Source organism: Oryzias melastigma, linkage group LG16 (assembly GCF_002922805.2).
Source record: "Oryzias melastigma strain HK-1 linkage group LG16, ASM292280v2, whole genome shotgun sequence".
Lineage (NCBI taxonomy): Eukaryota > Metazoa > Chordata > Actinopteri > Beloniformes > Adrianichthyidae > Oryzias > Oryzias melastigma.
This window is the reverse complement of record NC_050527.1, coordinates 13,646,920-13,658,683: the sequence shown is the minus strand read 5'-3', so window position 1 is coordinate 13,658,683 and position 11,764 is coordinate 13,646,920. Positions and strand designations below refer to the sequence as shown.

The 11,764-nt window shown below is 41.8% G+C and overlaps 1 protein-coding gene across 3 annotated transcripts in view; it reads right to left on the bottom strand.

Annotated features, from left to right (window-relative positions):
• Positions 1–546: 546 nt before the first annotated feature.
• triob (trio Rho guanine nucleotide exchange factor b) overlaps positions 547–11,764 on the bottom strand; it is a 110,795-nt gene continuing 99,577 nt past the window's right edge. For 2 of the 3 annotated variants that reach the window (XM_024267198.2, XM_024267199.2), the window contains 20 exons: positions 11,442–11,508; positions 11,258–11,361; positions 11,049–11,118; positions 10,857–10,946; positions 10,670–10,762; positions 10,544–10,594; positions 10,358–10,435; positions 9,680–9,871; positions 9,377–9,554; positions 8,237–9,111; positions 7,269–7,519; positions 7,044–7,173; positions 6,943–6,970; positions 6,688–6,850; positions 5,247–5,368; positions 5,048–5,126; positions 4,772–4,972; positions 4,533–4,671; positions 3,677–3,863; positions 547–1,911 (listed from right to left, as the gene is read on the bottom strand). In XM_024267198.2, coding sequence (XP_024122966.1) covers positions 1,508–1,911; positions 3,677–3,863; positions 4,533–4,671; positions 4,772–4,972; positions 5,048–5,126; positions 5,247–5,368; positions 6,688–6,850; positions 6,943–6,970; positions 7,044–7,173; positions 7,269–7,519; positions 8,237–9,111; positions 9,377–9,554; positions 9,680–9,871; positions 10,358–10,435; positions 10,544–10,594; positions 10,670–10,762; positions 10,857–10,946; positions 11,049–11,118; positions 11,258–11,361; positions 11,442–11,508 — 3,502 coding nt within the window. In that variant the 3' untranslated portion in view covers positions 547–1,507. Of the gene's footprint in view, positions 1,912–3,676; positions 3,864–4,532; positions 4,672–4,771; positions 4,973–5,047; positions 5,127–5,246; positions 5,369–6,687; positions 6,851–6,942; positions 6,971–7,043; positions 7,174–7,268; positions 7,520–8,236; positions 9,112–9,376; positions 9,555–9,679; positions 9,872–10,357; positions 10,436–10,543; positions 10,595–10,669; positions 10,763–10,856; positions 10,947–11,048; positions 11,119–11,257; positions 11,362–11,441; positions 11,509–11,764 lie in introns of those variants that run through there. The other variant, XM_024267200.2, reaches the window with a different exon arrangement.

Below are 11,764 nucleotides of genomic sequence, written 5' to 3'. Positions count from 1 at the left end.
ATAACTGGCAGACCCTTTTACCTGTGAATGCTGATGGACATGTATCAAAGCTATTTAACTTCAAACGTTGGGAGTACAAACTCCCACAAAGGTCCGTTTTTCATTGTTCCCCTCATAGACCTATTGCTTCATGAAGAGGTAAACGATTATCATGATGTCAAACCCAGGAGCTTAAAACAAATCCACAAACATACACCAGCATCAACCTACAGAAGCCGGACAAACTCACAGAGGAAACCACGTTGTGCACATCTTGAAAACAGACGAGTGAAATCGCTTTTTTTCAGCAACAAAATTCACCAAACGGTTAAGTCTTCACCAAAAAAAATGGAAAAAAATAATAATAAATACACACTGAACCTTTGTAAACACTCATACACATGTCCAGCGTCAGTGTTCATAACTTAATAGCACGAAAAAGGAACATAAAGTTTAGACAACTTTGGTTTTGTTACAAAAAAAGGACAAGGACAAAAAATAAAAAGCATAAAAATAACACATAATTATATAGATGCACATTTTATACACTATTTCAGAAAAAACCCGTTCTTTGTCTCAGGTTTTACTGATATTAATACTGAACTTAATCCATAGGAATCAACACAATACAGACATCTAAAGCAGTACCAGGTACATACATGCCTTTTTTAAGAATACGGCTACAACACAAGTCTTCATAAATAGTTGCATACATCCTAAAGCTGCAACATTGCACGAGAACCAATGCGATTTATGAGTAGTTAGCGGTTTTATTCCGAGTGAAATTCCAGCCGCTAAAGAATCTGCAAGTGGGTGAGTCGCCTTTTTTCTCCAGCAAACAAGATAAATTCTTCAAAATGAAAATATATAAAGCCAGAATGCGTTATTTACAAATAAGGCGGAAGCAGGTAGAGATCTGGGAAGATTAGCTGAATGGCTTCAATGCTCAAGGTCAATGATTTTTTGTTTGTTTTTGTTTGGATTTACCTTTAAACTGAGGAAGGGCAGTCATGATAAGCAAACTATTGCACAGAATATGCAGTTTTGGAAAAGAACTCTTAGTCGTATTTGTTCTGGAACAAATTCTACTCCTCTTTTTGTTTACATCTACACATTATTCCCAAATGAATAGAGACAGTCCTTTGTTTTCTCGCTGTACATGGTGTCATTTTACAAAAAGTAATCTGTCATTACAAAAAGCCATTTTTTTGTGTGTGTCACTCGAAAGCAGCCTCTTATTTTACAGTATAGTATGCATCTATTTTCTTTAACACTGTCCACAATGGGAGACTTGCTCGCCATTGGCTTGTTGGGAAAGCGTGACGCTCTCACTGCTGAGTCATGGTTTGAAATCTCAAATGGATTCCAGCAGTTCACTTGTGCAGAAATGATGACGAGGAGGAGGAAGGGTTTATCAGTCAGTCAGTCAGCAGCAGCAGGACATTTGTGGCTAAGTGAAGGAGAAGGGGATCTTGGTAGACTTGTTGCTGGTGGTCATCTCAGAGAAGCGGCTCTCGTCCGTCTACCGTTAGCTGTGGTTGAGAAGGCGGCTGTGAAGGAAGGCCTTAATGGTGCCGACGGGCCGAACGTCGTTCTGATGCTTCCGTCTCTCGATGAAGGAGATGAGCCGAGAGGTGTCCAGGTGGGCGCCGTAGAAACTGGGCGACGGTGGCAATGCCGCGTGGTTTGATGCGTCGGGTCCGCCGTCTCGGGGCTGCAGCCACGGATCCTGGAGGCAGGACGCCGCAGAGGGGCGTCGTTCCGGCTCGCTTTGGAGCAGCAGGCACACAAAGTCCCTGGCAGCTGGGCTAACACCCTGGAAGTAGTCCTCGGGGAAGCTGAAGTCCAGGCGGCAGATGTTCAGACACGTCTCCTCCAGGCTTTCGTCTAGGAAGGGCGAGGCGCCGCTCAGGACGACGTAGGTCACCACACCTGCAAGGCGAGCAGTCACACATCAGAACAAGTCTTTTTTATATTTATATTTTAACCAACAATATTTTATCAGTTTTTATCTTAAATTCTGTTTATGACTTTTGACTTTTACAGATTTTATTTAATGTGCTGGACATTTTATGGGTGTTTTGAATCTCTTTTAGGATTTGTGGAGTACTTGTACAGTTGTGTGCGTGCGTGAATGTAGTTATGCAGCCAGTGGCACTGTGAGTCCAAAACAAACTTCCTCCAGAACAATAAAGATCATTTGGTTTAGCTAAGACTATGGCCACATATCCCAAAATGCCACAGCAGGGTGAACTAAAAGAACTAAAAGTCAGATTTCCGTCTGATTCTGCGTCTAATCGAGAGGCAGCAGTCCCATTTTTACGCACAGCAGCCACAAAAATTTTAAGAAAAAGTAAAAACTTTACAGCGATTGAACATTTTTTTTACATCAGTCAGTGGCCGCCCAGGCAGTTTAGTGACAGGCAGGTGGCAGAAAGGCAACAGGACGATGATAATTGACAGATAGGAGGGTCTCCAGAGTCCTCAGAATCTGATGATCGAACAACCCCCAAAAGAAGGGTGACGAAGAAGAAGTTGTTGGGTGAGGGGCAGAGTGTTGCTCGGACAGTGCTCAAAAACTGAGTTGCGAATGACCACATAGCCACCAAGACCAAGTGGGGCCCATAGGGTTTCAAAGTGGGAGGAAATGTGGGCCCCAATTGGGTTTGTCCATGGTTTCCGTGGTGGCCCCAGCCCCACGACCGGCCAGGGACCAACAGCCAGGGCGCCGACCCTGGGCGGTGACACTTTAATAGCGAGCCAGCCCACTAAGTTCCCACCTAAGCCATTGAGGGCAGAGATGTGGGGCCACCCCGGAAACTGCGGACAAACTCAGTTTGCAGCCCACATTTTCTGCCCACTTTTAAACCATATGGGGCTCATTTGGCCTTGCTGGCTGGGCAGGGGGCAGAATGCCCCACTTCATTTTGTCATGGCCCTGTGGGCTCCGAACTGTCACCCGCTAATCTGTGGCAGCTAATCTAGAAGATTCTGCCGATGCCTCCCTATCGCTCAGTGGCAGTTGTGACTGTGGCATAAGAATATGGACTTTCATCTTTAAAAATGTCTATTCCCTCTAATTTCTGGTTGCTGCATTGATCAGTGAGAGTCATGAGAAAATGCAGAGGGGTCGCATTCAGGGAAGTGAGACATTAACATGCTCACTGACACAAATCATTGAATGGAAAGAGCACAGTGATGCACTGCGCTGCACTGGTGCATCCTGTGTGAAGGCAAAGCTGCAAAAACGGTGAGACTTTTGATCAAATCTTGATAATTCACTGTTTTTATCAGAAGCCACATCTCTGCTCAATGTTGCTGTGATGACAGGTTGCAGAAAGTTGACACTATTACAGCAACAGAGGTTTTTAGTTTCCCTTGTAGGCAACAGTGTTACAACTTTATACAACTAAATTCATGTGAGGATTTTTCTGATTAACTTTATTTAGGTAAAAAAAATACTTTAATTTGAGTAAAAATGTATAAACACTTCCTCCCCTAAACATAGTTTTTTTTATTAATATTTTTATAGAAAATCTGTCACATTATAGTTGCACTTTTCTGATTTTGCTCACATTTGTCTACATTGTATTTTGCTAAAGAAAAATGTAAATAATTAACTATTATAAAACACACAAAAAAAAGTGAAAGCTACATGAGTGCAAAAAATGTGTAAAGGCCACATTTCTCCACGTACCTAAACTCCAGAGGTCAGACATGAGTGAAGCGGGCTGACCCAGAACCAGTTCAGGAGCAGAGAACTCAGGGCTTCCCAGCAGAGGATGCACATAGGAGCATGCAGGGCTCAGCTGGACAGCATCACCAAAGTCTGTCAGCTTGATCACAGGCTGGGAGGATGCGTGCTCCACCATGATGTTCTCAGGCTGCAGGACAACACAGAAAGAGAACATTTAATAAATAAGATCGCCTCTGAGCCATCTTTTTTGGTGGCTGTTGTCACTACCAACTTTGGCATGCTTCGGAAAGCATGTGGCAAGAGAATCTTTATCTCAACCCTTGGCTCTCTAGATCTAAATCAGTCTGGTTTGGTAAAACTGCGACAAACTCGTGCACGCATGATGTACACAGGTCAAAGAAAAGTCACAAAAACAGACAGCTATACATTTATTTCCATTCATGAAAAAAAAACAATCACTTATTTTTACTTTAAAGTAGATGCTAAATTAAAATACATTTGGAGCTGAAGTGGTTTGATGCATGTTTGCATGAAGTAGTTAAAACAGGGTTCCTATGAGCTTCTTCGAGTTCAATTTAGGAGCTTTTTAAGGCTTAAAATTAAGACCAATGTCTAATTTTATACATTATTTCTCATTTTATTAACTTATTCCAATTTTATGATCAAAACTTTAGCGTCTTATCTTGTTGTTTGTGGTTTTCGCTATGATGCTTTAGCAAAAAATGTCAATTTTAACATGAAATGTGAAACGGAGAAATTTCAAGCAGCATGATCTTTAAGGCCCAGATCTTAAAATGTATTATTTTTAAACTCATAACTTCAATACTTTTGAGACTCTTTAAAGATGGTCGTTTACTTTGAGATCCAGGTGTGCTATCCTCCAGCTGTGCAGGTAGTGAAGCCCCTCCAGAATGTCTCTGAGGTACAGCGCCACCTTCTCTTCAGTCAGGTTCCCCCAGCTCACAATGTAATCCAGGAAGCGGCCCTGATCGGCCCTGTAACAGACCCAAAGAGTTATTATTGGCTCCAAACTACCCAGAAATGATTTTAATTTAAAAACAATGACAGAGGAGTAAAAGCAGCTGCTGCACTCACATCTCCAGGATAAGCACGTAGCTGTTGGCGGTCTCGTACGTGTCCAGCAGTTTGACCAGATTGGGATGGTCCAGAGCCTGGAGGAGTCGGACCTCCTTCAGGACCCTCTCACGACGCAGCAGCTTCTTGTTGACATGTTTTGCTGCAACAGTTCGCTTGCTTCCTCTCTGGTCACACCGCTTCGTCACTGAGAAGCGGCCCCTGGTGAGCAGAGAGGACGGTCATACGCTCGGAATGCTTCAATAGCACGGCAGGACTTCAAAATGGCGACCGTACCTTCCGAGTTCCGTTATCTCTGTATAGTAGGACTCAAAGCTGCTTTTCCAGATGATTTCACTGTCATCATCGGGGGCTCCTGGGAGGGTTTGAGAAATGACAGTCAAAGTGGGCCAGTTGCACACCCAGAAAAAGTTGAGGAAAAACTCATAGGTTGCAAAAAAAAAAAGTTGATGGGAATTAATCACAGCTCTCTTACCTGAAACTGTGAGACTGGCAGAAGAGGAGCTGGTGCCTGCTACGTTTATGGCAACACAGGTGTACATGCCACTATCCTCTAGAGACGCTCCCAGGATGCGCAGAGATGCCTCTCCTGTCTCACTGTGGGGATATTATGGGAAAAGTTAGGACATAATGCTCTGTAGCACTTTCTATTTTTATTTCAGCTGCCCCAAATCTACATGTGGATAAAAGTTTACAGTCTTTAAAGTCAAAACTACTGAACTGAATTCAGACGGACTGAATCAGGGACGTTCCGATCAGGCCCCGATCTGATTCCGAATAATTTGATTGTGATTATCTGTAGGTGCCGAGTCATGCTATTCATTCATTAATATATGTATTTATTTTCAGATAAGTTTTCATTTGTTTAAGTATTTATTCATTCATTTTTTACAAGTATTAATTAAATAATTCATTTATTTTTTATTTAAGTATTTATCTATATATTTATTTAAGCTTTTTCTCATTCATTCATTTATTGATTTCTTTGTTTATTTAAGTATTTTTATTTCATTCATTCATTTGTTTATTTATTAATTAATTAATTAAAGTATTTTTCATTCCCTCATTAATTTATTTACCTCATTAATTTATTTATTTTTGTGTTTATCTAAGTATGTATCTATGTATTTACGTATGTATCTATTTAAGTATTTATCTATTTGTTTAATTGTTTATCTATTTATTAATTTATTAATTTTTTCATTCATTCATTTGTTTATTTATTCAAGTATTTTTAATTGATTTGTTTATTTATGTATTATTTATTTATTTTCATTCATTTATTAATTTTTTTATTTATTTGTTTATTTATCTAAGTATTTATATATTTATTTAAGGATTTTTCATTCATTCGTTTATTGATTTAATTGTTTTTTTATTTATTTATTAATTTACATTTTTTTTTTTAATCCTTTTATTCATTCATTTATTTATTTAGTAACTTTTTCCTAAGAGCTTTTACTTTGTAGACAGTCTCTTAACAGCCGCCTTTCTGTCGGCAGCGCTTAGAGACCAATTCTCAATGAAAAGAAACAAAAATCAAATGTCCTACAAATAAATGTCTTTGTAGGTTGTTGTCTAAGTTTAGACATAATGCAAGAGACACTTGCTGTCAGTGTACAACCTTTATTAAAAGAGTTACTGAGCATAGAAAGTCTGAATCTTTGAATTTCTCACTAACTTAAACTGTGTTTGTGTCGTAAATAAATAAAATGTGATCTGTTTGTGGTATCTAGCAAATAATTCATCTGGAATATCCAGCTTGAAATATAGAGCATTGATCACAATCAAGAGAATTAAACAAATATCCCATCCTTAATCAAAATTCAACATCTGATTGTGATTGAGTCTGGAGCTATGTGATCAGCTGATCTTAATTAAAAAGATGAGTGCCGATGTCAAAGTTCAAACTGTACCTGTATGTGATGCTGTGGTGCCCGTCGCTGCTCAGGGTGTTGTCGTCCGGGCCGTGCCAGGTGACGGTGGCCCGGGGGCGCCCGCACACTTTACACCTCAGGGTGACATTGTCTCCACTCTCACACGATGCATCGCTGACAGGGATGAGGAACTCTGGTGGAGCTGAAGTAAAATGACAAAAGTCATTTTTATTACAAGTTACAAACATTTAAAAGGAAAAACGGAACATGGTGAGAAAGACAAAAACAACTTACCTTCATAGATGAAGTTGGGATTGAGAAGCTAAAAACAATAGAAAAAAAATGAGATTTTTCTTCACAAATAAAATAACAGAGTGGGACTCCAAGCCTCCAACCTTGACAGAGACTTTGTTGGCCAGGCTGTCCTGAGACTTGCGGTATCCGTTCTCCACTTTCTTCCCCTCCTTGTCTCTTTTCTCAGACTTTCGGCGGATGCGGAGGGCTGTGTGCCATGATAATGATTTTCTGAGCAAACCAAAGCCAAAACAGGAAAAAGAGACGATTCAGTTGAACGACCTCCTTTGCATAAATGTATCGTCCAACAAACACAGACATCTTACTTGATGGTGCCTTCAGGAAGCTCGGGTGTGACGGAGGTTGAGGTGTGGCCTAAAACGTAGCCAGGGATCCAGCCCTCAGCCGCGGGGCTGTGCTCGTTGGCGGCCCGGTACACCAGGAACATGTTCTGCTGGTTGCTGGCAAGCATCTGGACCACCTCACCCTGCGCCACACTGATCTCATCCTCCTTCACTGCCACATAGTCCTGGGTCACCAACATGGTGGACACGCTGCTGCTGCTACTGCTTTCACTCTGGAGGAGGGAAAAAAAACAACTATGGTGAAGATTATGTAGATTAGATGTGGTGTCATTCCAGATGTTCCCCAAATAACACAATTATAAAGAATAAAAGGTTAAAATTAGCATTAGTCATGTTAAAATATGGAAGGCAAGACTTTATTAAAGTTGCATTTGTCATGTTTTGACAAGGAAAAGACATAAAAGCAGAAAGTATGAACACTCATTTAGGAGGAAGAAGTGAGGAAAATGGCCGTTTCTCCATGATTATAGAAATGCTGAACAACGAATCACATTCAGAAGCTTTGAAGTAAGAAGAAGTGACGACTCTCAAGGAGCTGGAATGAAGAACTTTCCAGAGAAGGAAGTAGAAGAGGCGGACGTAGCCCAAAGTTTGGACAGAATGATCTGACAGGTCAGTGTGTAAAGAGTCACGCAGAGCGACAGATTGAAATGAGTTTCTATTGGGACAAACCCTGATCTGAAGTGCTGAAGGAACATCTTCCAGAGCGAATGTAAGATGTTCTGTGAGTGTTAGTACTCTGAGCATCGTCTCTCAGGCACTCCGGGGTGAAGTTAGTGCGCAGAGATTTACATTTCTGTCAGTCAAAAGTAGTAGTAGCTGTTGGCATTCTTTAAGAAAGGCTGACTGATAGCCAGTCAGTGAGGGAGGGGGGTTAGTGACTTGTGAGTAGCTGTGGACTCACTGACGTACGGGGCTCAACATCTTACCCCGTTGCTCTGCGTGGAGTGAATGGACTGCTCGCTGGTGGAGGAGCAGGTGCTCATGCGGTCTACGTCCTTATTATGGCTGGAGTGGCGGTGGTGGGATGGAGTCCCATGACTTCCCCTGCCCAAAGAGTCCCCTCCACCGCTATTGTCACTGGGGAAGGAGCAGGAACCGGGCCTGCTGGCGGGCGAGGGAGGCAGAGGGGGGACTACGGCCCAGAAAGGGTTTCCTTTATGCACTGGGCTTGAGGGGAGGATCAGTTCCTTTCCTGCTCCAGCAGCTGGAGACAAAATTAGGGGGGAAACGGTGCCGACGCGAGGGCTTTTAAGGGGGAAATTCAAAGGGACCACTGTCATCTGGGGCTTAGCGGCCGTCTGAGGCCTCTGCGTCTCCTCACATCCTCCCTTTCTGACACTGCTGTCCGCATTACTGAACGGCCTGCTACTGTTATTACAGTTGCCGTCCGTCCTCATCTTAGCGGCCTCGGAGGCGGGCGGCTCTCCGTTTGTTGGGCTGTCAGAAAAGCAGTTAGAGGGAAAGGAGTCGGGGGGCTGCGGGCTGCAGGGCGACCACGTACCTGCTGATCTGTCAGGCCCCTCGGGGCCTGGGGGGTGGTGGTGGTGGACAGGCTGGGGGAGGCGCGAGGACGGCTGCGGGATGCGAGAGGGCCGAGAGCGAGGCCCGCACAGGGAGGAGTTGCCCCCCGAGCCTCCGCCGCCACCTCCACCTCCTCCTCCTCCTCCACCAGAATTGGAGGTACTGTTGGTGCTGCTGCCTCCTGGGAGGCCTCCGGCACTACTGCTGCTACTACTAGGGGGGCCGCTCGACCCTCCTCCACCCACGTGGTTCCTCTGGTACTCTATGGGTGATGTCAAAGCTGCAAAACAGATGTTTTTTTTTTAAGCAAGAAAACACATTTTGGTACTAAAATGACATCCTAAAGGTCAGGAATTCTACTACTAAACTGCAAAAACTGAATCTTAAGTAAAAATATCGTTTTTTTTTCCAAGAATCTGTCTTTATAAAGGGCCTTATTTTTAAAAGAAAATCTTCCACTAGGGTAAAAAATGTTCAGCTTTTTTCTCAGGGGGGCTGTTTTTACAGTTTATTAGCTTTCACTTTTGTAGACAAATATTTCTTACCGTTGAGGAAATTACGCTGATTTTCCAAGATCTGGCTGACCTGATGAACCCAGACTTGGCACACTCCCGGGCTGGTGGAGTGAAGCGTGTACCTCTCCATGCTCCCCGCAGACGACCTTGAAGTTAGTGTGAACTTGCAGGGGTCATCTGTGTTTTCTTCCAGACCCAACCAGCTCACCTAAAGAGCAATCAAATCATTTCCCAGCAATCATCGAGCTTTCAGAGGAGTACAATCCATTTACTGTATGGGAATAAGGGAGGTCTAAATGAGATTTTGGCGTGTTTCTGTTGAGGCACACTCACCTTGATGCTGTTTTTGAAGAGGTAGCCAGGAGTGGAGAAGCCCTTCTTTTTATCCAGAGGTTCGCTGAATATAACTATCTGCTCAAACAAAAACACTCTTCTTTCCTTCATCCTCGACAGTAGACCGCCATCTTGGTCTGAAACCATGAAGGTGTCTTGGAGGAGCAGCCTGCCCTGAGCCACAATTTTACCCTAAAAAAGAAAAATATTTGGGAGAGCATAAATAACTTAAAACTTAGAGCAGATAAACGAAACTAAATCATAGTAAGAAATTTGTTGTTTGTAAAAAAAGAAACACTGACATCTAGTGGCTGTTAACTCACATTACAACTCATTTGTAAAGACTCAATATGATAAAAAGTTTTAATAATTTTAACATGTTCTTGTGGCATTTTTTTATATAATGGAGGACATAAATAACAATTTCTGAGTATTTTATTTATTAAAATTCATGCGAATTAGGTAAAAAATACAATTTGAGAAATATTGTGGACACAAGCTCCCTGCTCTGCAGGAAGGGAACGGGGGCGGGCTTACTCCACACCAACACTTCCACTCACAGTTCAAAGGCAATTTTCTGATGAATTACTGCAGAAACTGTGTCCTGGAAAACTATATTTGGCTAAAACGGCATAATCATACTAAAGAAAAACACTTTTACAAAAGATGGAGACTCACATCAAAGCCTTGAAGACGTCCAACATTCATCATGTCGTTGCAACGCTTTGGAACCACGCACATCACCTCCACCGCTTTCTGCAGCAGTGATAGAAGGTAGTTCAAGTTAACAGTTCAAACATAATTCCTTAAATGTGAAGAATACACAATCAGGCAGGAAAAGTTTAATATAAATCCATATTGTACCTCCAGCTCTGTTGTATCCACTCCTGCTTTTTTAGAAACTTTGAGTAGATCCTTAAAATAGAAATAAAAAAATTATTTTGTTGTCATTCCAAATTCAATATGCAATACTTAAGAGTTGGTGTTTACCTTTAGCAGCAGCTGGTACTTCATTATGCGCTGGACCGGTTTAATAAGCAAATCGGTGAGCTGCAGTCTGTGACCAAGTCGCTGCTTTAGGTCCTAAGAGAGACAAAAGGAGGTCATCTCCCTCTTGTCATCACACAACAAAAACCATATTGTAGGTAGGAAGTGGAAAGCTACTCATCCTTCTTACTTCAAAATAGGTGTCAATATACTCGGACACAATGTGCTCGGATTTGGGCTTGTTCTGGCAGTACACGATGTACATGTGCAGCCTCCGCTCCTGCAATGTTCACAAAGAAACATAAGCAGAGAAGATTTTGTTTGTTTTTTTTAAATAATTTCAACCCAAAAAATGTGTAAAACAAGAGCTGACAGTTTGAACCTGTTTGACAAATAAGGAAGCCAGCCTCTCTGGGTCTTCCAAACACTTCTCCAACTCTCCCAGGAAGAAACTACGGATAAATAAACAGAGATTTTACCCACACTGACATCATTAGAGGATAACATTTGGAATATTGCATGTTGTTTCATGAGGACGTACGAGAGATTTAAAAATATTTTGACTAAAAAGCCAAAGTTTTGTCGTCTTACTCTTTGTGCCAGTCATAGATCTGGTGGATGTTTCCGAAAACAATCTTGTCTTTTCCTCTCATGTCATCCGGAACTCCTTCTTCTTTCATCCTGCTCATGTATCCCTAATGATCACAAAGTCAAGAACAGATGAAATATGAACCAAAAAACGAACAAAATCATTAAAAAACATCATTTTAGTTACCTCCACCACAGATCCAAGGTCCCTGACATAGTCCCGTTCAGTCTCCACTAACTCAAGGAGCACATAGCTAGAAAACAAACAATAGAACACGTCTCATCGATGTCAAAGTCATCATTGGTTAACATTTTTATGGGGAGCAAATATTTTTTTAAAGTCTCACTCCGATTAAAATTGTGTTTTTAAACATGTTCTTGTGGAATTTTTCTCATGATGGAGGACACATTTAAAGAAAATTAAGCTTAAATTTGCATTTGTGAGTATTTCTTTATTCAAATTGTTGTGAAATAAGAAAAGAGAATGGACACTTGCAGACAAACAAATCT